The following is a 24,498-nucleotide window of genomic DNA, read 5'->3' as shown; positions in this document are numbered from 1 at the left end:
CACTGGATGCTGGAGCTGGGGCACGCTGGAGCTGCACTGGATGTTGGAGCTGGGGGACGCTGGAACTGCTGCACTGGATGCTGGACTGCTGCTGTGCACAGGTAGCTGAGGCTGATGTACTGGCAGACAGTGATAACAGCAGGTGGCCAGGAGCTGAAGCTGCTGTCGGCAAGAGGAGGAGGAGGAAGGGAGGGGGCACAGGAATAAAAAGGTGGGGGCTACAGAGTAGCTAATAGGAGACACGGCTGTGGCGGGCAGAGCCGAAAAACGGGCGGGTGCCCCGCCTCCAGTGACGTCACTAGCGTGCGCCGACACGGCCTAGCTCCGGCAGAAGCCGGGGACTAAATTTGCGGGGCAGACCGGCGGTAGTGAGACGGCGGCGCGGAGCGCCAAAAAAACGCAATCGCCGGAGGAGAGAGGAGCCCAGCAACTCCCCAGCTGTCCCCTATGAAGCCGCTGCGTGGTGCAGGAGCTCCCTGAGATGCGCTCTGCCCCCCTGTAACGAAAAGAGGTGGGCAATCAGCCCAGCTAGGAGGGTGATAGGAAAGGGGAAGCAGGAGGCAAGCTGTCCAGCTAGGACAGGGAGGGAGGGAGGGCTGTGCTGCAGGGAAGTGGCTGCCCTGTGGCAATGGGGACTAGGGAGAACAGGGAAGAGGCTACTGGTTGCCCTAGCCAGGATGACCCCCCCAAGGACAGGACTACTCACCTGTCCGGCGTCTTCGGGTGCTCGCAGGTTCACCCCTTCGGTAACCTCGCACCTGGGTGGGGTACCGGCATCCTGCCGCAGGGAGCGGGCAATGGGGGACGGGTGACCGGCGCATGGGAAGTGAAAACTTCCAGTGCACCCTCAGGGGGAGGCTACGCCTGGTGTGGCAGCCCACGCCGACGGTCCCCCTGATAACCTAGGAAAGAAGAAAAAGAAATAAAACTAAAATAATAAAGAGGTGCGTGGCACCTGTGTCTACCTCCTATGGACACTAGACTAAAACTGAGTTAGCCTGGTGTCTGTAGGCGGGGTATAGCCTGCCAGGCGGAGTCACTTCTTCTGTCTAGTGTCGCCTCCTAGTGGCAGTAGCCTATACCCACTGGTGCTGTGTCCCCCAATGACAGGCACAAGAAAAAAAAACTGCAGCAGAAGCATATATCATGGCTTACTTATCTGCCCCAGTTCTGAAACCACAAAAAAACATTTGTTTGTGGGTCTGTACCTACGTCAGATAGGCAGTGAACTTCCTACAATTCCCAGAAGGCACTGCTTCCCCCTCAGCTCCTTATCACAGCCCTCCAGCAGAACATTGCATAGCACAGCAGATTCTCTCCACACGGCCAGTGAGTTTGCAGTACCTGCTATGATCCCCACTCACCCATCACTAGAAGGGCAAAGGGGCTCAATGTTTTCACAAATAATGGCAATGAAGGAAGAAAAAAAAAAAGTAAACCTGGTGAATCTGTTCTGGAACCAGGTCCCAGGAGTTACGGATGCATCATCTGCCTGAAGGAACCATTGACATCACCCAAAAGATCCAAAGCAATGATTCTTTTATTGTCATTGTCTTCAAGTGCTGACAAAATGTAACAAAACAAAAAATAAAGGGAACACATTCCAATTCCCTCCCACCCGCTGCTGCGACGGCTTCATCAGCCGGCCAAGAGTCACAGCGTCCTATGATCGGTGACACTCCACAGAGCTCTTACATAAAAACCTACAGAAAATATATATATTCATATATGTTAGAATTAAAAAAAATAATAATAAAAAGGAAATACAAATGGGGAAAGGAAGCCATTACTGCAAGGAAGGTCACAAAACCATGAGAAGAAGCAAAGGAGGAGAACGGGAACCTTATAAACACATATTCCAGGCCAGGCGGTAGAGGTTTGCCTGGACTAGAAACAGTTTGATAGAGTGCTGTGCTTTTACAGTGTGTCCTGTAGACCAGTCACCTACACAGTGGAGGCCGCCATGTTCTTCAATCACTAATCTAACTTCTCTATGCATTCGTATATCTAGTACAAACAGAAATTTGTTTGCATATTGGAGTTTTGCTTCATTTCCTACCCCAACATTTAACATCCCTGGGGTTCTATGGTCCAGGGATGTCAAGATTTCTCTTCCAGCAGTATGCACGAAGAGAGGCCATGATACATCCAGCAACCTGTAGTATTCACTCGGACTAGGGTGCTGCTTTCTATTCCAGAAACAATGCATGGAATAAAACTGCTAGGTACAGCGACAAGAGTGGCGCCATTTCTAAAGCTGACCATACAGTTCAGATTGCCATTGAAGGACATCCATCTTCCTCATCCCCGCCCTTACAGACATGCACACTCAGCTCGGCTGACAGTGAATGTGTTCCAAATTGAAGATGTAAGCCCCTGCCAGACACCTCTAGTGGTAACTGATCTCCCTAGAGAAGGATCTCACACTGGAACTCAACTTTCTGATCTTACAACAGATAGATCACACAATAGATCAGGGGTAGGGAACATTGGCTCTCCAGCTGTTGCAAAACTACTCCCATTGCTTTAGCTGTGGCTGTCCAGGCATGATGGGAGTTGTAGTATTGCATCAGCTGGAGAGCCAAGGTTCCCTACCCCTGCAATAGATGGTTGGCTGGTCCTGCAGATATCTACACTAAAGGGTACCTGTTACTAAGAGTGTGGAGAGGCAGCTGATGCTGAAAAAACGTCCCATACTCAGCAAGTTTCATACACAAGCCCTTATAATTAGAATAAGGGTTGGACATTAGGGTGAGAGATGTCTCCAGCGTGAGCCAAACAATATATACGGACAGGTACCCTTTAACCTAATATGTATAGGTTACCCTTCATTTATACAAATCAACGTGTCAAAGGTTTTGACTGGTGGGGTCTGGACGCACCTCTCACTACAACCAGCAGGGCGCAGCGCTCAGCGAAACGATTTTCTGAGACAGATTCCACATACTGTTTAGGGAGCCAGTCTCTTGCAACAATAAGAGACTGGAAGTGAAGCACCTCGCTGAGCACTTCTCCCTGCTTGTTGTAGCCATCGGTAGGGGCCTTAGCATCAACATTTTTTGTGTGTATTTAAGACACGTCAAAACTTTTTCACCTTTTAAAAGACAGCAACACTACGTCTTAATATCAGACAATCCCAGGGAAACGGTTAAAGTGTATAAATCACTACTCCCCTGCCACATCTATTGAAAGGGGTACAGATAGCATTGTCTTAACCACCCCCTAGATACACACACTCAGAAGCTAGGAGTACTGGGAGGTTTCATATTTATTCAGATGAAGTAGTTATTAGCTTCTAGAGAATTGGTCCACCAGATGGCAGCCTCCACCATATGTAGGTTAAGGTAAGACATTACTGACCACGTGAAGAGGCATCTGTGCACAGCGATCCATGTGCCGTACATCAGTACAGCAATAAGTAAGGATGTACTGTAATGAGATGAAAATTATTATTATTAAGGCTCAGATCCCAACCATGGGGGATGCTGGTTCACACTGGGGGGAGCTTGGTGGTAATGGAGAACGCTGTAACGTAACAGTGTGCAGCAGTGGTCTACCTCAGTGACTAGAGCTATCAATAGGCAGTATTGCATGCTGCAGCAACATATTAGACTACAATGTCCCACGTATTAAACCATTGCATATATGTGCAACAGACCAGCGTACACGAATGAGAGGCACACGGAGAAAACAGTGTGGACATGTCAGAAATACCGGTCTCTACAGTAAGCGTGATCAGGGGATCTCATTATATACATTCAGGTCCATGTAAAATTGTGTGCATATGATTCAAACAGTAAAGAGACCCCTGTACCTGTATAGACCAGTATATATACAAAGCCTTTATCTGTATCTCACTTACAGATTTGCTACATGTATGTAGATCAATGTCCGCTGCCCTACTCCCACCTACTCCGGAACCTATTAATGTCCATAGACAACGTGTCTAATTCACAAGGAACATTAATCTGCACAAGGCTTGAAAAGTCTTCCGTGGCCTAAGCGTCCCCATACTAGGCACAGTACCTGAATGAACAGATACAGACATATAGAAGATAGAGATATATATTTAGCGTAATAATGAAGAGATGGTAAAAGAAGAGCTTGGAGTACGAGTGTAGGGGAGTGTTTTAGAAATGGCGGCCAGTTGTAAAGACCACTGATGTCCCAATGTTATTTTTTCTCTCTCTTTTTCAAAGTTCTGTCTTCCCTACACTTTCTCTTGGAACAGGGGGGGGCCACAGCCCTGGGGAGTCCTCAGTCATTTTCTCCACCCCCTTGTGCTTTGTAGGGATAGCATGGAAAGTTAAGTCTCCTTTAACAGGTTAATTTTGGCGCAGATTTTCAATGCAGGTCCGAGTTTAATGTTCAGGGCGCTCATAAGATGCTCTTCTTTTAGGAGTAACAAAGCTTGCCCATCAATCTCTTGGGATCGGAAGTCTTCGGCTAGGTCTTGGCATCCTGCAAAAAAGGAAATTTAAAAGGTCAGCCTAAAAGTTGTGTTCCTCAGACTGTGGCTCTCCGGCTGTTGTAGATTTGCAACCTTCATTAAAGGGGTTGTCCAGCGAAAAAATTTTTCTTACAAGTCAACCAGTGTCAGAAAGTTATATAGATTTGTAATTTACTTCTATTAAAAATTCTCAAGTCTTCCCATACGTATTAGCTGCTATATGTCCTGCATGAAACGTGGTTTTCTTTTCAGTCTGACACAGAGCTCTCTGCTGACATCTCTGGCCGAGACAGGAACTGTCCAGAGCAGGAGAGGTTTTCTATGGGGATTTATAGAAAACCGAGACAGAGTTCCTGTCTTGGCCAGAGATGTCAGCAGAGAGCACTGTGTCAGACTGAAAAGAAAACATTTCCTGCATGACGTACAGTAGGTGATAAGTATGGGAAGACTTGAGAATTTTTAATAGAAGTAAATTACACATCTATATAACTTTCTGACTTGATTTGAAAGAAAGTTTTTCACTGGACAACCCCTTTAACGATGTCAAGGCATGATGGGAGTTGTAGTTTGGCAACAGCTGCAGTGTCATGCGTTAGGGAATACAGGTCGTACAATATAGTGCTAAGAAGAAATTAAGGCAATTCATGTAGCAACAGAACAGAGCAGGTTCTACCATGGAAGAAGGGATCTCATCTGGTTGCTAATAGCTCGTGTTTTCCATCAGAATAAAGAACAACCTGATCTGTGGACAGTAATTGCATAATATGCAGAGGAAGTAACAATCCTAATTTACCTCTATATATACCAGGGTGGATTATGTAGGGCAAAGCAGTCAATGACTAAAACTGAAAGTAGTGTCAGGGGCACGTTCCCACATACTCTGTATACTACAAATTTGATGCTGTGTAAGGTTACAAACACACTTGCCGGATCTGCAGCGAGTCTCCTTGCTGCGTTTTTGCAGCGAGACTCGCTGCAGATCCCGGCCCTATACTTTCAATAGCAGAGAAACTCGCAGCAGGGATGTAGCCCGCCCCATTAACCCCCGGCCGCCGGACACTATGCATTACCGGGTCCCCGTTCCTGCTTGCTTCGGGGCTCCCGGTGTCTTCACGGCCCGCCCGGCCAATCAGTGCGCTGCGGCGGGGCAGCACATTGATTGGCCGGGCGGAACGTGCCGGGAGCCGCTGAAGCAAGCAGGAGCCGGGATCAGGTAATGTATATCGCCCCCAGCCCCCGGCCGCACGATCGCCCCCAGCCCTGCAGCCCCCGACCGCACGATCACCCCCAGCATCGCAGCCCCCGGCCGCACAATCGCCCCCAGCGGGCGATCGTGCAGCCGGGGGCTGCGGGCGATCATGCGGCCGGGGGCTGCGGGGCTGCGGGCGATCGTGCGGCCGGGGGCTGCGGGCGATCGTGCGGCCGGGGGCTGCGGGCGATCGTGCGGCCGGGGGCTGCGGGGCGATCGTGTGGCCGGGGGCTGCGGGGCTGCGGGAGATTGGGGCTGCCGGGGGGCGGGCAGGATATACATTACCTGATCCCGGCTCCTGCTTGCTTCGGCGGCTCCCGGCACGTTCCGCCCCCGGCCAATCAGTGCGCTGCCCCGCCGCAGCGCACTGATTGGCCCGGGCGGGCCGTAAAGACACCGGGAGCCCCGAAGCAAGAAGGAACGGTGACCCGGTAATGTATAGTATCCGGCGGCCAGGGGGTTAATGGGGCGGGCTGCAGACAAAATCGCAGCAGGGATGTACATCCCTGCTGCGAGTTTCTCTGCTATTGAAAGTATAGGGCTGGGATCTGCAGTGAGTCTCGCTGCAAAAACGCAACAAGGAGACTCGCTGCAGATCCGGCAAGTGGGTTTGTAACCTAAATCAATATAAACAAACAGCCCACATAAAACCCACAGCATATACATATGAATATCCCCAAAAATATATTCAATAAGGCATGGCATGACTGAAGTGAGAGATATGAAAAGTAGTGCAAAGGAAAAGATGAAAGAAAGGCCAGTATTGTATGAACAGGAGCCAGAGTAATAAACCATCAGTGCCTTCCCTTCTTTCCCCTAAGTTTCTGTATGTTGGGAATGGACATAGAAATCAGACATCCCGACTGACCTTTATTGGCTAAAAGTAAGCTGAAATAACATCTCATCTAGGCAAACTTGTGCTCAGTATGTACACAGGCAAGAGAACGAGCACACGCTGGACATAGGTCACAAAAACTGTGTGAACCTAACGTAAAGGGCATTGTCTCACATATGTCATATGGTGGTTGGGAAGTGGCTACGGTATTCAGTAGCATGGATATTTTCCTCTTTTACAAAACAGTTGCAGACTATGTATTAGACCATGTATGCAGCACCAGCCGGATGATCTTTTCGTCCGCAGGGTTCTAATGCGGGTGCATCCATGCGCGCCCGCATCAAAACTCCCCACAGCACCCTATGGTGTGCACTGACAGGGTTTTCTGCGGCCACCATTCACTGAATAGCGGACACAGAAAACTGACATGTCAGTTGTTTGCGGCGCTGCGAGAGATCCCGGACTGGAGCATAAACCATGTGTATACTCTCCAGCCAGGATCCCATAGACTGAGAGGTAACAAAGATTTTCGTAATAATTTTACAAAAATATACATTGTGTGAACGTAGCCTTAGGGTGCGTTCACACATACAGGATCTGCAGCTGATTTTAATGTAACTAAATGACGTCAAATCTGCTGCGGATCCTGTGCGTGTGAATGCATCCTTAATGTATATCCACTTATGTAATGTTCCCTCTGCCTAAGGCCCACTTGAAGAGGCCTCTATCTCCTCCAGTGTTGTGACGCACAAGTGATGTCACTCATGCGCACACAGCACCAAAAGACTGTAAGAGAAGCCAGAGGAGGACACCGCTGCAGGCTGAAGCAGGTGAGGTTTGGTTTTTTCTTTTTTATTCCTCCGTTTTTACAGCCAGGAAACTGATGATTTCCTGAAACCTCCTGAAAAACAACCATGGATGCCTTAAGTTGGTCTAAAGGCGTGTTAAAGGGATTATAAAATCAATGGCTTATCCTCAGGGCCCTACTGCGCGGGACGATTATCGTTCGCATAATCGTTAACGATAAATGATCCAAATGACCGCTATTGCGAAAGACCTAAAATCGTTCACCCATTTACATGGAACTGAATGAACTTATGATCCATCTTGCGGTCGTCTTGTCGTCACTATTGCATTATTAAACTATCAACGATTTCTCGTTCGGTCGTTAATCGTTAACTGCTATTCAACCGAATGATTATCGCTTAGATTCGAACGACTTAACGATAATCTGAACAACAATCGTCCCGTGGAATAGGTCTCTCAAGCTAGTCCATCAGGTAGTTAGATCAGCAGGGATCTAACTCCAGGCACCCTTGTTGCTCTGCTGCTTGAATAGGCTGCAAGAGCTTCAGCCTCTCCGATGTATACGAGCCCTTTGTACTATTAGTAGTAAAAGATACTGCATCCTTAGGGCCCTATTACACGGGACGATTATCGTGAGAAAAACTACTACATCAATATGAATGATAATAGTCCTGTGTAATTGCAGGCAACAATCGAAAAATCTTCGTGTGTCGTTTATTTAGACCTGAACTTAAAAACATTGTTAATCGTTCGCTAATCGTTCATTCTTTTGCTGGAATTAGATGGAGTGAACAATTGTAAGTACGGTAACAACTATCGTTCTGTGTAATATGGTGAACGGTTTCAGGTTAACGATAAACAATGTAGTTTGCGATCATTTATCGTTAGTCGTCAAAAATCGCTTTGTGTAAAAGACAAATCTATTTTTAACGATTAACAATTGCAAATGAGATTGTTTATTGTTAACCTGAAATCATTCACCATATTACACAGAACGATGGTCGTTAGTTTCTATTGTTAACTCCATCTGATCCCAGTAAATGAAGGAACGATGTGGAATTACACTGAATAGAAAGAATGCAGAATTACAGCAAACAATTAAGGGTGCCTTCACACCTACCGACTCGCAGCGTGTCTGGCAGGTCCTGGCAGTTCACAGTCACTTCATACACGCAGCGGTCTGAACGACCGCTGCGTTCATGCAATTCTGCCGGCCCCTTAACCCCTTCTGCTGCCGCCCGGCTCCCGCTCTATATACATTACATGTCTCTTGCTGCACAGGGTCCCGCCGTACTGCTCTCCCGTCCGGCCAATCAGTGTGTTGCCCAGCCATAGCCACTGATTGGCTGGGCAGGAGAGCAGTACGCTGGGACCCTGTGCAGCGAGAGACAGGTAATGTATACAGACACAGCGGGGAAGCCGGGCGGCAGCAGAAGGGGTTAAGAAGCCGGCAGAATTACATACACGCAGCGGTCGTGACAGTGAACTGCCAGGACCTGCCAGACTCGCAGCGAGAAACAATTTCTTGTTGGTCTTTTGATCATTGCCTGCGTGTACACAAAACAATCATTGTTTAAATTCAAACAATATAATTTGTACTATAATCATCCCAAGTCAATTGTATAACCCATTTAAACACTGTTGTAATTAACACAACTTGCTGGTAATGGTACCCTCTACACACACTGCTCCTTGCCTAGGATAAGCATCATGTCCACATTACCTTGCAGAGAAGCAATAAACTCATACACCTCCTCCACACTCCAGCGACTGGGATTGCTTGACAGAAACACAGGATTAATCCCCAGTAGCTCAGAATTTGAGGGTCCACTAGTTGGCGTACTCCCATCTCTCTCCCGTTGTGGTGTTCTGCAGGATGGTGGTGCTGGAGAAGTTGGAGAGAAGGCGTCTTCATAACTGGAATTATCAGACCCGCGGCTGGAATCCTCCTGTAAGAAAGGACAAATTATAAAGAGACAAAAAGCTGGACAGATGTATCAAAGCCTATGGGTGCCTCAATGTGTACAGTCAATGAGGGAAACGCACAACCAATTCATGCACCCTCTGTAGGTCAATTTCTGCTTAGAAATATTTTGCAGAATAAGCATTAAGTTTGTGAAAAACATATCCCATGCCATGTACTTTCAGTGCACAATTCTACACAGTCTACAGCAACTGACCTACATATAGGATGCCAGTCAGCAATTCTCCAATAAATCCAAATCAGTCCATAGTTCATTCAGCATACTAAGGGCTGCACTTCCCCATAAGGTCCTTTTGTGTAGCATGAAGACAACCCCTATAGGCACTACACAGCTAAGATATTTCTGTCAATATACTATATCAGCCACTATAATAAACGCTTTGGTCTACTGTTCATTTATAGCGTTTTCTGTCATTTTAAAAAAAAATTATACGTCACAGAGACATGTCAATCAGTGACTATTCAGAGCCTCGGTAATAACTGGAGTGAGCCAGGAAAAGTGGTGTGAACTTCACTACCCGCTGCAGTCTCTGTCCAATTGCACTAGAAAGGTTCCATTATAAGCCGATGGAACCCATCTAGTGCAACTGGACTGAGATGGCACTCTGAACAATTAGACCCCAACTAAAACTTTTGACACGTGACATGTCTTACATTTTGTTAAATGACAGAAACATTTTAATACTTCATTAAAAGGGGTTTAATTTAAACTTACTTGTCCCGTTCCCACAGGATAGGGGACAAGTTTTAGAGATAGGGGACGCGTTTTAGAGATTCCCTGCAAGCACGGAGGTTGGACCCCAGCGACCTCCTGTCGATAGGGGCCAAGGAAGTTTGAATTGGAAAACCCCTTTAACATAATAACAGACAAAACATAGGCACGGAAACTATCTATATTTACAGCATGTGTATCAAAGTGTAAACTATTAGGCTTTTGAGTTAGAGTTATTCATGCAGGTTTTACAGGTAAAACATTTATTTCTATGTAATAAAAAGAATCAGGCTGCAGGCACCTCTGTTACCCGCATTCTCTTCCCCTGCAGCTTGGCCAGTGCAATCTCAGAGCTGTTCCTCCTTGGACCGCGTCTGCACACTCTTACTCCACTTGCGTCCTGGAGCTGGTTTAGCTTCTTTCTTGTAAGACTGAACTGGTGGCTGCAGCCGACGTTATATCTTAAAGACAAAAATTGTTGGTTTATAAGTCTTAAAAACATCTGCTTTAGAGCATGTATACACAGGTAAAATCGGCTTGATTTTTCATGCACAAACTTTATTAATATCAGCCTCCAAAACTGTGCAGTTTTCCCTTGGAACTAACTCTCTTTTTTCACAGAGTGGCCATGTTTTTGTAGCTCTGGATAACCATTTTAATGTATTAAGTTTCACAATCGGAGAACGGCAGTCCCTGAATGGCTCCTATAAAAGGAGTGGTACTCTGATTGCTCGTTTGCTGCTCCATTTACTGTCTATGGAGACTGACAGTAACAGCAGAGTGTAACTCTATGAGGCACATTTATCAAAATGCACGCCTGGCATATGCCCCCTGTAAGACCCGCTCAACTGATGGTGTGTGCCTCTTAGTAAATCTATAAGAGAAACAGATCACTGATCTCAGGGAGACCAGCCAAATATAACACTGAAGCAGGAAGTGTTATCCTTTGGCTGGTCTCCCTGAGATCAGTGATCTGTTTCTCTTATGGCTCTACTAGGCATTGGTCTAGAATCCTGCTCCACACGGATGAGGGGCAACACCCAAAAACAGCTGTAAGTGGATGGTTACCTGGCCTTGGTTTTTCCCTTGTCATTACATTGACTTATAGGGCCATGTAATAAAGGTGGTTTCCCTACAGGAGCCACCCCTTGGCTGGGTCCTTCCCAGAGAGATATCTGGCTAGTTCTGTGTTTTGAGACTCTTTAATGAGGCTCCACAAACTCTTTTTTTTTTTTGCATATTCTAAGTAAATCTGGCTGGGTAAATGGGGGCGGGTTTTATTTAAAACTAGCATACGAGTGCACCAGTCTTGGTAAATGTCTCCTATGAATCAACCAGCAGTCACAAAGGCACACTACTACTGTATTCATGAGGAGCAATAAGCTTCTTCTGATCTATTGGGGTTCCGGTGTTATGTAACATACCCTTGTCCTGAAGCATTTAGCATATTATTATTATTATTTTTTGATAAAGAATAACTTGATATTCCTTCTTGCTCAATGTGTGGCTGCTTTGCCTAGTCTAATGTCTATTTTAATGCTGATATGCAAAAGAACAGACATGAGGGGAGGCTCAGTATCACTTATGTTGTATGCATGTAACTGGGACCAGGGCTTATGAAGAACTGCAGTTCCTGACACAGTCACTGGTGGCAGCAGAAGGGCTTTGTTACCCCTTACTGTTGCCAGTCAAAAAAAAAAAAGTTGCATTCTCTGATAAATATATAACTTTATAAAAAATGTTATCAATAGTTAATTAATCAATCTCAGAGTACATTTACACAGCAGTGAATCAGTACTTGTACCCATATGTTACCTTTTGGCACAAGCCATAGTGCAGAACCTCTTTGAGCCACGAAACTGAGTTGATGGGGCAAACTTCCCACAGTACTCACACTTCAACACCTTTGAACTTCCAGAATCTGTAAAAAGAAGAGGGGGGAGGGGGAGAAATATTCCAGTAGAATCCAACAGATCAAACGATTAACAACTCATTTAGAGGTGATATGGATGTATTTTATGACCCTTATCTTTCAGCTATTTCCCCAAACTGTCCAGCTAACAATCCACATAATAGTCAGTAATAATAAGTACACATGCAAAAATGACCATACTGGCCATAGGAAAGTAGAATTTTTGCACAGAGGGTTTAGTCTTACAGTGTACCTGTCCTGAAAAACAAAACAAAAAAAAAAACAACCTTTTCATATGTCAAAGAAATGTCAACATTTTTTTGTTGGTTAGGGTTTTAATGTTCAGACCCTGACTGATCATTAGCATGAATGGGTAAGCCAACCGCGCTGCCTTTGTGAGTAGACAGCCCCATAGACTTGCATTAACCCCTTCAGGACTGGGCAAATTTTCACTTTTGTGCTTTCATTTTTTTCTCCTCTTGTTTAAAAGGCCATAGCACGTCCTTTTTTCACCTACAGACCCACATGAGCCCTTATTTTTTGCGCCACTAATTGTACTTTGCAATGGCAGACTTAATTTTTCCATAAAATTTGCTGCAAAACCGGAAAAAACTGACATGTTATCTATGTTCCTCAAGTTGCTACAATTATAACGATATATAACTTGTATAACGTTAATTTCATTTGATGGGTCTTAAAAAAATGTAAAGGCTTTCTAAAAATCTAAACATTCCTTAAAATTTCTCTATTGCCACCCTTATATATCCTTTGGTCTATGAGGCTTTGTGCAACTTTTGGATGACTTTTTAATCACAATGATGATTTCATGATTTGATGTGACAAAATAAAAATCAACAATTTTGCACTTTGGCGTTTTTTTGCGCTTACACCATTTACCTTGCGAGATCAGGAATGTGATAATTTAACAGTTCAAATGTTTATTTTTATTTATAAAATGGAAAAAGGGGGGGGTGATTTAAATTATTAGGGGAGGGATTTTTATTAACGAAAAACTTCGTGTACATAATACAGCACTGATCGATTAGTATTCTAGGCTGCTGCAGACCAGATCTATGGATTACCAACCCGGGATCAGCGTCATACCAGCGCTAAGGCCCGGTCGGGTAAGTAGAACAGATCGCCACTCCGCGATCGCATCTAGAGTGATCCCCCACCCACTAGACCACCATGGATCCAGGGAAATATCTATTTAAATGCAGCTGTCCGCTTTGACTGCTGCATCTAAACAGCTAATTAGTGCCCACGGCAATCAGACCACACCCGCTAACTGCCGCAGTCTCGGGCTGATATACAGTTACAATTCTGGGATGTGAAGAGGTTAAAGGGAACCCGTCACCCCCCGTGCCGGGGTGACAGGCTTCCGACCCCCCGCTACAGCCCCCTATACTCACCTGATCCCGCGGGGTCCCACTTCTGGATCCGGTCGGGCCACGGAGATCTCTCAGCGCGCGCGCCGGGCTGCAGCGGCTGAGATGAGTCCAACGCTCATAGAGAATGACGGAGCGCTGGACTCTCAGTCATTCTCTATGAGTGTTGGACTCATCTATCAGCGCACGCGCCGGGCTGCAGCGGCTGAGATCTCCGTGACCCGACCGGATCCAGAAGCGGGACCCGGCGGGATCAGGTGAGAATAGGGGGCTGTAGCGGGGAGGTCGGGAGCCTGTCACCCCGGGGGTACGGAGATCCTGTGGATAGGGAAAAAGGTATTTTTTTTCCTGACAACCTCTTTAAGGGTTTGTCTTATTTGACACAGGGATGGGAAAGAAGGCGCTGACTGCGGACTTCTCTTGGTTCTTTCTCCCGATTGGTCGCGGAACAATCGAACCTCTACCGATCAATGCTTTTGACATGTCTCTCTAACGTATCAAAATGGGTATATTGGATATACCACAAACAAGTGATAGATGCTGGGGAGAACAGGGGTTATACCAAGCAAGGTGACTGCTATTCGCTGCATCAAGGCAGAGAATAAATAAAAACCTATGTGTGCATGTATGTGTCGCTCTCCATCTCCTCCCAAGTTAGAAAATCAGCAGCAAGCCATGGCATGCAAAGAAATAAATGGAGAGAGTAGCCCAGCCCCCTATTTATTTTTTAGCCTGAACACTCCAACCATTCCACCCGAAATGGACTCACATCTATAAGACAATTCTGGCATACCCAGTGTGGAGCACTGGCTCACTTTGTAGTGTGATTTTAATTTCTCTCTATAATAAGAATGAGACGTACCACTAACAGTCTGATCTACTGAAGGGTGAGGGGGTGGACTCTGTACTGTAACTGGTGCAACTGACTTTTCTGGGTCCTTTGGTATCTGAGCACTGCCGACCTGGAAAGAGAAACAGTAAGTTAGAAAAGAATAAGTAATAAATTCGGTTGTGGTCACTTGTAATGCTGCTTACAGGAAAGGGTTCTGCTCCCTCCTGGATGACAAAGCCCTCTATGATGTGAGTCAGGATCTGTGGCTTCACAATGGCTTGGGGGGGCTTGGAGTCACTGTGCTGGCGAGACGTGACCGAGAGTGTGGGTGCGCAAGGAGGAGCAGACACAGTGAGAGCTGGGGAGACTTGAGAGGCAGCCTCAGACTTATCTGTGAAGAAAGTCACCAAGAAAGTGAGAACCATTCCCAGAACCCGTATAAAGAAAGAGTGGAATCAGCTGAAAGAATGATGAATGGAATAGGGCAGGGGAAAGGGATGCTACATTCACCCACCAGCTGGAGTGCTGCTCTCCTCCATTGTAGGTGGAGTGTCTGCTGGAGGAGATGCTTTTACAGGTAGTGTTGGGGATTCCTCCCTGTCTTCCTCTGACTCTGTCTTTCTCTTTCCAGCCCCAGACATCTTGCCCTATGAAACCAATGACCAATCGAAAAGGTATTTTATATATTTAAAAAAAAAAAAAAAAAAGCACCATGAACTTTTTTATTTTACAAAGCCTCACCTGCAGGACTCCATAAAATGCAGCTTGGGCTTCCTGCACGGCACCAGACACGGCAGACGGAACAGGAGCAGGAGACGGGGGCAGCGTAATCTGTGATAAGGAAGACCCCTGTGATGGAACCTGGGGTGCTCCGAGGGCCAGAGCTTGGGCAGGACCTTGTTGTCTTGCACCCACGAGTTGAACAGGAATGTGAGGTTGGTTAGGAGGTGGTGTAGGAAGTGGTCTAGCACTTTGGGTAGGTTTGGCTGCCAGGTGTCCTTGTAAATTTAAAGGTGGAACCCCTTTGCCTGGTTGTTTGGGTTGAATGGGCACAGGAGCTTTAGTTGGCAGAGTCGCCTCAGGAGTCTGCAGCATAGGTTGAACAACCAGGGTCTGTTGTGCCGGAGTTGCCTGCAAGCCTTGCTGAGAGGGGGCCTGGGGCTGTTGCTGTGCCATCTGAAGGTGAGCAGTGGCATGGACGAGCTGGGACTGGCGGTGCTGGTGGATGGCAATCTGCTGCTGGAATACCACCTGCTTCTGTTGTAGGACTGAGTGAGGCTGAATGTGAGTGTAAGTAGCTGATGGAGTATTAATGAAAGGGAGAGAGCAGAAAGACAGACATAGGATGAGTGGTGGATTTAGAAAAAAAATAAATAAAGTGTATGGACAAAAAGTAGACTGTGAAAAAACTAAAACAGTAAATCACTAAAAACAGTGAAATTTACATTGCAGCATATGTGCATATATGTGTCATATATACGATATAGTAACCAAGCATTTCTAAGGTCAGTGCATAAGGTTGGGGATATGCCTGACAATACGGAACTCACCAGAGCTTATAAGGGTTTGGTTGGGTGCTGGTGTTGCAGCTCTGGTCAGGTTGATACCAACGTTCTGCTGCACAGCCTCGCCTTCTGCTTTTCTCCCCTCTGCTTCTGTCTGACTCCCCTGGCTCACTGTGCCCCCTGCTGGGCCCATCGGACTCTTCACAGTCTGTGGTACTGGGGAAGATGGCAGTTGTGAAGGTGCAGAGGAAGAGGGCACTGGGTGAGTGGTTGGTTTTGACTGCGGAGGTGCAGCGTGAGCAATCGTAGGGCCTGCAGCCGTGGATGTGGGTTGAGCAGTCTGCTGACCTCGTACAGCTAGATTCTGAACCTAAGCAGAAAAACAAAAAACAAATTGCAACAATGTTCGATGTCCAAGTTAGTGGCGCAGATCTAGATATGGTATATGGTAGGGCTGGGCGGTATACCGTTAAAATACCGATACCGTCTGTGGCGTCGGTTAACCGACCTCAACTCTGCCAGGACAGTATCTGCGGTATTTCCCCCTCCTCCTCACCCTGCGGCCACATGCTCTGCTTCCCTCTGTTAATCTTCCTGAGGAGGAAGGCTGGAGATCTGACAAGCTGCGCACAGGCGTGCTGTGTGCTCAGTGCTGCTGCTGCTGCCGGGCGGCTCACTCACTTCTCCTAGCTTCTCTGGAAGCTACACAGTGTGCCCTTCCCCCACCTCTCCCGTACATACAATTGGTGTCAGGTATGGGTAGGCACATCCTCCCCCCACCGGGCACCGCACTCTGTCCCCGCACAGGAATCCTCGGCGTCCAGTTATCTTTTGGCAATGTTGGAAGCAGCCATGTGTGACGATCTGCCGGTGATGCTGCCGGCAGATATATGTGCTGCAACACTGAGTGATGGGGGGCAGAGGATTCCTTCCTGTGCGGGAGAGAGAGAGAGGTGCCCGGTGGAGCATGGAAGTACCGACTTATACCTGACCCCTGCAACAACAGTATGTGCGAGAGAGGGGGTGGGGGGGTCAGAACAGCACGTGACAGTGACTGGGGGTACATATCAGATAGATATAAACAGACAGATAGGAGATAGATGGAAAGATACATAGGAGATACATAGGAGATATATAGATAGGGGATAGATAGGGGATAGATAGATAGATAGATAGATAGATAGATAGATAGATAGATAGATAATAGTTAGATAATAGTTAGGAGATAGATAGATAGATGTCTATCGCCTCTCTGTCTATCTATCTCCTAACTATTATCTATCTATCTATCTCCTAACTATTATCATCTATCTATCTCTATCTATCCATCTATCTATCTCCTATCTATCTATCTCCTACCTATCCATCTATCTATCCACATACACACACACACTGTATATAGATAGATAGATAGATAGATAGATAGATAGATAGATAGATAGATAGATAGATATAGCAAAAAATATAGGCAGCACACTAATTGAACTGTGGGTGCCAGCAGACGTAAAAAATCAGCTAGTAAAAATTACTCTGATGGTAATACAAACGTGAAAATGTGAATTTATTCCATATAACAATGTGCAGCAAACTTCACAAGTAATATACGTTTTGGCATCTCCTATTCCCATTTTCAAGTGGCACTAGGAGATGCCAAAATGTTGTGTATTACTTATGAAGTTTGCTGCACATTGTTATATGGAATAAATTCACTTTTGTATTACCATCGGAAAATGGGGTTTTCAAAAGGGGTGTGGCTTTTAAAAGGGGCGTGCCATAATTATCATTCAATTTATCGTTACTGCGGCTACATGTACGATAAACCGCGATATTGATTTAGGCCATTATCGCCCAGCCCTAGTATATGGTTTAGTAATGTAGGAAAATACAGTATCCCAGTGTAACGGCCACCATAACACAGCAACTAAGATGTGGTTGCACTATGGCCATTTTGGACAAACATGGTTACAAATTTGCCGTACTACTTACCATCCGACCTTTAACTAGTTAAATACTAAAAGCTGTTTGACTACCTACCTGGTCAGAGTCTTGATGCATGCCCTGGTTTTGGGGAGATGCCACTTCCTGCTGGACTGTAGCCACTGAGCCATTGGGCATTAGAATAAGTTGAGAGTTTATAGGGACACCACGATTAAGAGATCGGTTTACTTGTAAGAGATTACCAAGCTGAGGCTGCTGCAGAGAGAAAACAACATACGGACAAGATGTAAAAATCTCAAACTAATAGCAAGATACGGACATCTATACCACAAGGGTTAAGAGGGGTTCTCAACAAACACATAAAAGCTGTGCACAGGGACAGGAGATTGGACCCCCCCCACACACAAATCTCATACATATACTCTATCTAATACAAAAAAGTTTAAATCAGAAGACCCTGTTAAGCTTTCTTAATATATATTAGGTAGCTCTGATATTTCCCACGGCACAGAAATGTATGTTGGGACATTAATGCATTCACAAAGTATCTGTTTCAATACATTTTCCTAGAAGCCACTTTTAAGACATATTTCCAAATCACTTATTGAGCCCAAATAGTGTAATGTTAGGGTATGTGCACACTGCAGATTCCGAAGCGAGAACTTCAAGCCGATTCTGCTGCACGCCCCACTTGAAGTTTCGCCCGGCCCATAGGCTCCATTCTATGCTTAGGCAGATTTTGCAGTCTGCCCAAATAATTGACATTACCCTTATTCTGCACCAAGGGATATTATGCAGCCACTATCCCCTAATGATAACAAACCTGCAATGGATTAGTTGTATCACTTACCCGAAGGTACATTTGTGTCTGTGACTGGCTGAGAGGTGGAGAGCTGGCATTGCTGAGCAAAACTGACTGAGTGAGTGTTGTAGCACTGGGGGCAGTGACATTCTGGGTACGACCCAGGAGCTGGGCTGAGGAGCTGGTTGACATATTTGCCTGCTGAGGAAGTAAGAAAACTGAACTCATAACCTACATCAACAAAACACATAGCTGCATGGTTCCTTTGAATGGTAAAACGCTTATGAGGTCCTGACTATTCTATATGATGTTATGTTAACAGAATAGCTATTACTTACTGATCCTTGCGTCGTGCTCGTTTGCTGACTGGAAACTGTGTTGGGTGAAGCAGCCTGGCGGGAAGCAGCAATTGTTGCCTATAATGGCAAAAATAAAAAAGGTAACAATTGTAAAGTGAAAAACAAGTAATTCACATAAGAGCAAGAAAAACATGATGCATATTTGCTGAGGATTTTCCCCCTTGTAATTCCCATACAAAAAAATCAGCAAAATTGACAGTGGTGGTGGGGTGTAAAAAAAATTATTTAAATACATATAAAATCTTTGCAAAATCTTTGCAAAAAAAAAAAAAAAAAAAAAAAGACTTGCAAAGTAGATTTTAAAACGGCATTTAAAAAAAAAAAAAAAATAAAAATAAAAAATTGGATTTTAAAAAAAAAAAAAAAAAAAAAAAAACACGCCAGCATCGGCAGGATAATCTTTAGCGCCGCTGAGTCCTAATGCGGGCGCAACCGTGCGCACCCGCATCGGAACTCCCCACTGCACACAATGGAACGTGCGGCCGGAGCCGCACACTCCATAGTGTGCATTGACAGGGTTTTCTGCTGCCGCTATTCAATGAATAGCAGCTGCAGGAAACAGACATGTCAGTTTCTTGCGGTGCCGCTAGGGATCCCGGTCGGAGTGTATCCTATGTGTATGTATATATGTACTATGTGTATACACTCCGGCTGGGATCCCTCAGAAGGCAGCACAATGTAAGGTTCGTATAAATCACGGCCGTTGTTCAAATCGGCAACAACGGTCGTAATTAATATGAACCTTACGTAGTGTGAACATAACCTTAAGCTGTATATGAGAAAATCACTTACCTGCTGAACTGCTGCCAAACTATGTAGCTGTGCATTGCTCAGCTGCTGCTGCAACATCAGCTGGTGAAAGTACTGCGCTGCATTGGGTTGTCTATGTAAAGCCTGCAGAGCCTGTGGAGAAAAGATCATATTAACATCCTGATGTAGACCTTGAACCTCGCACCTACAAATATATAGTTATCGGGGATCGGGAATGATGGTTAATCTGTAATAATGCCATGAAAGAACACAAGTATAAGCGCCAGAGATCAAACAATGCTCAAGAGGCTTTTAAAGGGATAATGACCATCTGTAAAACATGCTCATAATTGCGATGGGAACCTACATGACTATTTCCTGTGAGGTTCCAGTAAATAGAAAATGCAAGGAAATCACATCAAACATTGTTAGGTTTGAGACTAAGTACAAAGCATTCAAAGAAAGTTGTCTAAAAACAATCTACAATAAGAGATCCAGCTTGTGAGTATTAAATCAGCAAAGTTTCAGATACCAATACAATGCTATAACTAAGCAGGGGTAGGTGGCTGGCAATAGGATTTCAATGTCTTATTCAGCAGTCCATGAATGACGCATACCTGGACAGCTTGGCGTTCATACAGAGACATCTGAGATATCTGTGGACGGGAGCTGGCGCTGGATGCTGTACTTCCATTGGTGGAAGTAGAGTTCTGTTCACTTTCAGTCTCCATCTTGGCTCTTGGGTCTGTAAGATAACCATCAAATAAACTCTTTAGAAAACTGGTTAGCAAAGCTATCTACTGACACTAAAACAGAGGATGGGTCACAATGAGCTGAAAACCACTGTTTCTTGTCATTTATATAAACTGCATCCAGTCCAGACAAACAGCCTGGATTCCAGTCTGATACCTTTCTCTAATGCATATTCACAAAAATTCACACAGATTCTAAAAGGAGACGTATAACTGTCAGAGATTTCAAGGGAAAAAGTCCTGATAAAGCGGGCAAAAGTCTCTTTTTAGCATCTAAAAACTCATTGTCACTGGGCAAAAAAGTTAGCACCATGTGCACTGCAAGCAGTCTCCTATTTTTTCCCCATTACTAGACAGAAAAGACATTGATTTTGACCATAAACAGACACAGATTCTGCATCTTAAACAGCAGCATGCATCACACATAACCTTTAATAGCATCCCCACTATATGTAATCCATCACAGGCATCTGTCACCATAGTCTTATATGGCATCCACATACAGTGGCAGCCATATTCTCTTCTTAGACGTAGGATATGCCATAAATGTCTAATAGATTGGGAATCTGCATCGATATCTATCTCAAGATGGAGATGTGCTGGACCTGCCCACTCAACCAATCACTAACTAAGACTAGACACCCCTGCAGGGTCTAGCTGAGCGGGGAAAGTCCTGCTGAGATGTCCTGTTGCGGAAATTGCAACAAGCAATAATGAGCGGAAAATCAATGGGAGATACGGGGGAGGTATGCAAAGTATGACTTGTTCTTTATTTACCATTCCCTCAATAACATTTTTTTTTTTTTTTTTTTAGAATGGACTATCCCTTCAAACATATCTAAAGATGAGCGAGACTCAAGCACGTTCAAGTCAGTGGCTGGAGAAATTGGATGAAGCCCTAGCACTGCCAGGAATACATGGCTACTGCCTATGGTGGTTTATGTTTTCCAGCAGTCCCTAGGGCGGCATCAAACTTCAGCAGCCACAGCTAATCAAATGACGCACAGAAGAACTCAGCTTCAGAAGAACTCTAATAAAAGTGGCCATCAGTAAATCCAGATGGGGTTAAAGGAGAAGTCCAGTAAAAAATTTTTATAAAGTATTGTATTGCTCCCCAAAAGTTATACAAATCACCAATATAGACTTATTACAGGAAATGCACATAAAGTGTTTTTTTCCCTGCACTTACTACTGCATCAAGGCTTCACTTTCTGTTAACATGGTGATGTCACTTCCTGGATAACATGGTGATGTCACTTCCTGGATAACATGGTGATGTCACGCCCCGACTCCCAGAGCTGTGCAGGCTGTGGCTGCTGGAGAGGATGATGGCAGGAGGACACTGAGGGACACAGGGCACTGGAGGGACACTGAGCATCCCTCTGCCATCCTCCTCTCCAGCAGCCACAGCCCGTACAGCTCTGGGAGTCGGGGCGTGACATCACCATTTTATCCAGGAAGTGAAGCCTTGATGCAGTAGTAAGTGCAGGGAAAAAAGCACTTTATAAGCATTTACTGTAATATGTGTATATTGGGGATTTGTATAACTTTTTTTTGTATAACTTTAGGGGGGAAATACAATACTTTAATAATAAAGTTTCACCTGGCTTCTCCTTAAGGGTATAAACCCACACACCGTATACACAGCGTATTTACTGCTGCGATACGCAGCGAATACGCAGCAAAAACGTAACAAATACGCAACAAAAACGCAGCAGATTAGATCTAAATAACTGAACTCAGCATTAAATCTTCACCATCAAACTGCTGCGTATTTGCTGCGTATTTGTTGCGTATACGGTGTGTGGGTTTGTACCCTCAAAGCACCAGCTTCTTTATTGTGCAGAATTCACAAAAAGATAAAAAAAAAAAAAAAAAACATAGGACAGTCTTCCGGGATTTCTTTCCTCCTCCGATTGTGCCTGTTTTGATTACTTCTACAAGATAAAAAAAAGTTACTTCTTTTACCCCATCTGGATGTGCTGGAGGTCACTTTCATGTTGTTCTATGACAGGGAATTGTAGTTTTGCAACAGCTGGAGGGCGGAAGATTCCTCGTCCCTGGTCTATGGTGTACTAACTGAGATCCATCAGGCCAATGTAACCCTACAGGTTTAGTGTGTATGTTGGGGGTCCCTGCTGCTCAACACAATATAGATTAGGGATGGGGAACCTTTGTCCCTCCAGCTGTTGCAAAACTACAATTCCCATCATGCCTGGACAGCCAAAGCTTTAGCTTTGGCTGTCCAGGCATGATGGGAATTGTAGTTTTGCAACAGCTGGAGGGACAAAGGTTCCCCATGTCTGATATAGATGAAAAGAAACATGATGTGAGCAAAGCCTTTCTAATACACTGTAGCATGTTCTATGACAGTTCACATAGGATTGTCAAGAAAGACATGTTACACGCCGACATTAATGGAGGGTTGGAGAAAAAAAAATCTAAGTGTGCTCTACAAACCAGGTAGAAATGTCCCTGCTAATGCTGCGGTAGTGTCCTCCTACCATGTATTTTCTGGGGATGTGTACAGGTCTGCAATCACTGGATGTGGAGGAGATATAGTTCCCTCTCAGTGACAGTCAGTGTGATATATGGATACTCCCTTCTATCCATGTCGGACACGGGGAGGCGTTCCAGTCACCGGCCGTACGTGTCTGCCCTTTTCCCATACACCCTGGACGACTGCCGTCCGTTTACGATGAATAAGATTGATGCGTACATAAGATCCGTCAATGTCCTGTGAACTGATGACGGATCCCACTTATTTTAGATCAGAAAGGGGGCGTGGCTGAAGGATCAAAAGTCACCTGACCCATTTACAAAACATCAACAATAAAACAAGGGCCGCACGACCACAGCCAGTGCCACCGGTCAGCATGGGCCATGGCCTGGCCTGTATATGTGGAACATGGGGCAGGTACTGGGAATAGTGCAGGAAGCAGCTGGGGCCATGGCTGCCAGCAGTGACAGAAGCCTCCCAGTATAGTGGGGGCCTCCATATATAACACAAGGAGACAGGGAGGCCTGCGCCCTGTATACATACACTACACCAATACTGTGTATAGACAGAGGGGGAGGAGCTCCATGTCCCTAATACACACATATACACACAGCCTGATGGAGACGACTAGCTGCCGCCGTTCCCTCTCCGCTCCTCACCTGTTAGGCCTCCGGTCCGGCGCTGACCCCTGACCTTTCCCCCCGGCAGTCCCCCGCTGACCTCTGACCTCTCCCCGCCGCTCTCACTTCGAGCTCTGCTTCTCCCTCTCTGTCTGGTTCTTTCTCTCAGCTCCTGACGTCATTTCCCGTCAGACGGCTCGACTTCCTGAACACGTGACCTCCCATCTCCTCCTCTCCCCCTTTGTTGTCATGGAGACGGAGGGGGCCGTCTAGTAGTAGTAGTAGTTGTAAGAGAGCGGAGAGGAGGGTGCGCGTCTCCTCACATTCCGCTACTACGTACAGTGCTCTTATGTGTATAGCGCTGCCATCCTCCGTGACGTATAATATGGTATATAGAATACGAGCTTGTCTGTGTGTATTATATAACAATGCTTATACAACAACCAATGGACGTTGTCACCGAGTCTGCGAAGTGTTGTGCCGCTTTAGTGCAGGTGTGAGATGGTTGTAAATCGCAGAAAAGTCGCAGACACAGAAGTCATTGATGCACGCGACCTGCAACCACTTTATGCATTATGGCTCTGTTCACACAGGAGTTCCTCCAATATTTTGGTCAGCATTTTTTCAACCCAAACCAAGAGTGGCTTGAAAACACAGAAACTGCACATCTTTCCATTATAGTTTTCTATTCCACTTCTGTTCTTGGCTTCAAACCCTGACCAAAATACTGGTAGAAACGCTGACCAAAATACTGATAGAAACGCTGACCAAAATACTGATAGAAACCTGGCCAAAATGCTGATAGAAACGCTGACCAAAATACTGATAGAAACCTGGCCAAAATACTGATAGAAACACTGACCAAAATACTGATAGAAACCTGGCCAAAATACTGATAGAAACGCTGACCAAAATACTGATAGAAACCTGGCCAAAATACTGATAGAAACGCTGACCAAAATACTGATAGAAACCCTGACCAAAATACTGATAGAAACCTGGCCGAAATACTGATAGAAACGCTGACCGAAATACTGATAGAAACCTGGCCAAAATACTGATAGAAACGCTGACCGAAATACTGATAGAAACGTGGCCGAAAT

The 24,498-nt window shown here is 45.5% G+C and overlaps 1 protein-coding gene across 2 annotated transcripts; it reads right to left on the bottom strand.

Annotated features, from left to right (window-relative positions):
* Nucleotides 1-1,522: 1,522 nt before the first annotated feature.
* PHC1 (polyhomeotic homolog 1) lies at nt 1,523-23,585 on the bottom strand. 2 transcript variants are annotated; one of them, XM_069980156.1, is made up of 15 exons: nt 23,435-23,585; nt 20,141-20,268; nt 19,566-19,676; nt 18,753-18,830; nt 18,463-18,615; nt 17,709-17,867; nt 15,720-16,044; nt 14,911-15,467; nt 14,684-14,816; nt 14,373-14,560; nt 14,200-14,299; nt 11,853-11,958; nt 10,348-10,498; nt 9,065-9,290; nt 1,523-4,461 (listed from the first exon to the last, which is right to left on the bottom strand). In XM_069980156.1, the coding sequence occupies exons 2-15, from the start codon at nt 20,252-20,254 to the stop codon at nt 4,307-4,309; spliced, it is 2,556 nt and encodes an 851-aa protein (XP_069836257.1). In that variant the 5' UTR covers nt 20,255-20,268; nt 23,435-23,585; the 3' UTR covers nt 1,523-4,306. The 2 variants fall into 2 exon arrangements, with proteins under 2 accessions (XP_069836257.1, XP_069836256.1); XM_069980155.1 differs by having other exon boundaries at nt 10,339-10,498; nt 23,435-23,584.
* Nucleotides 23,586-24,498: the final 913 nt, after the last annotated feature.

The sequence above is a fragment of the Dendropsophus ebraccatus genome, chromosome 8 (assembly GCF_027789765.1).
Source record: "Dendropsophus ebraccatus isolate aDenEbr1 chromosome 8, aDenEbr1.pat, whole genome shotgun sequence".
NCBI lineage: Eukaryota > Metazoa > Chordata > Amphibia > Anura > Hylidae > Dendropsophus > Dendropsophus ebraccatus.
This window is presented reverse-complemented; position numbering and strand designations above follow the sequence as displayed.

Bases quoted from the DNA above. Each gene is read 5' to 3' on its own strand.
- PHC1 (XM_069980155.1), bottom strand. From the start codon at position 20,254: ATGGAGACTGAAAGTGAACAGAACTCTACTTCCACCAATGGAAGTACA. The intron at 11,959-14,199 runs GTACGTCTCATT...TTCTTTTTACAG, and splicing joins AGTAGATCAGACTGTTAGTG to ATTCTGGAAGTTCAAAGGTG. The intron at 9,291-10,338 runs GTGCCTGCAGCC...CCTTTCTTACAG, and splicing joins AGAGAATGCGGGTAACAGAG to GAGGATTCCAGCCGCGGGTC.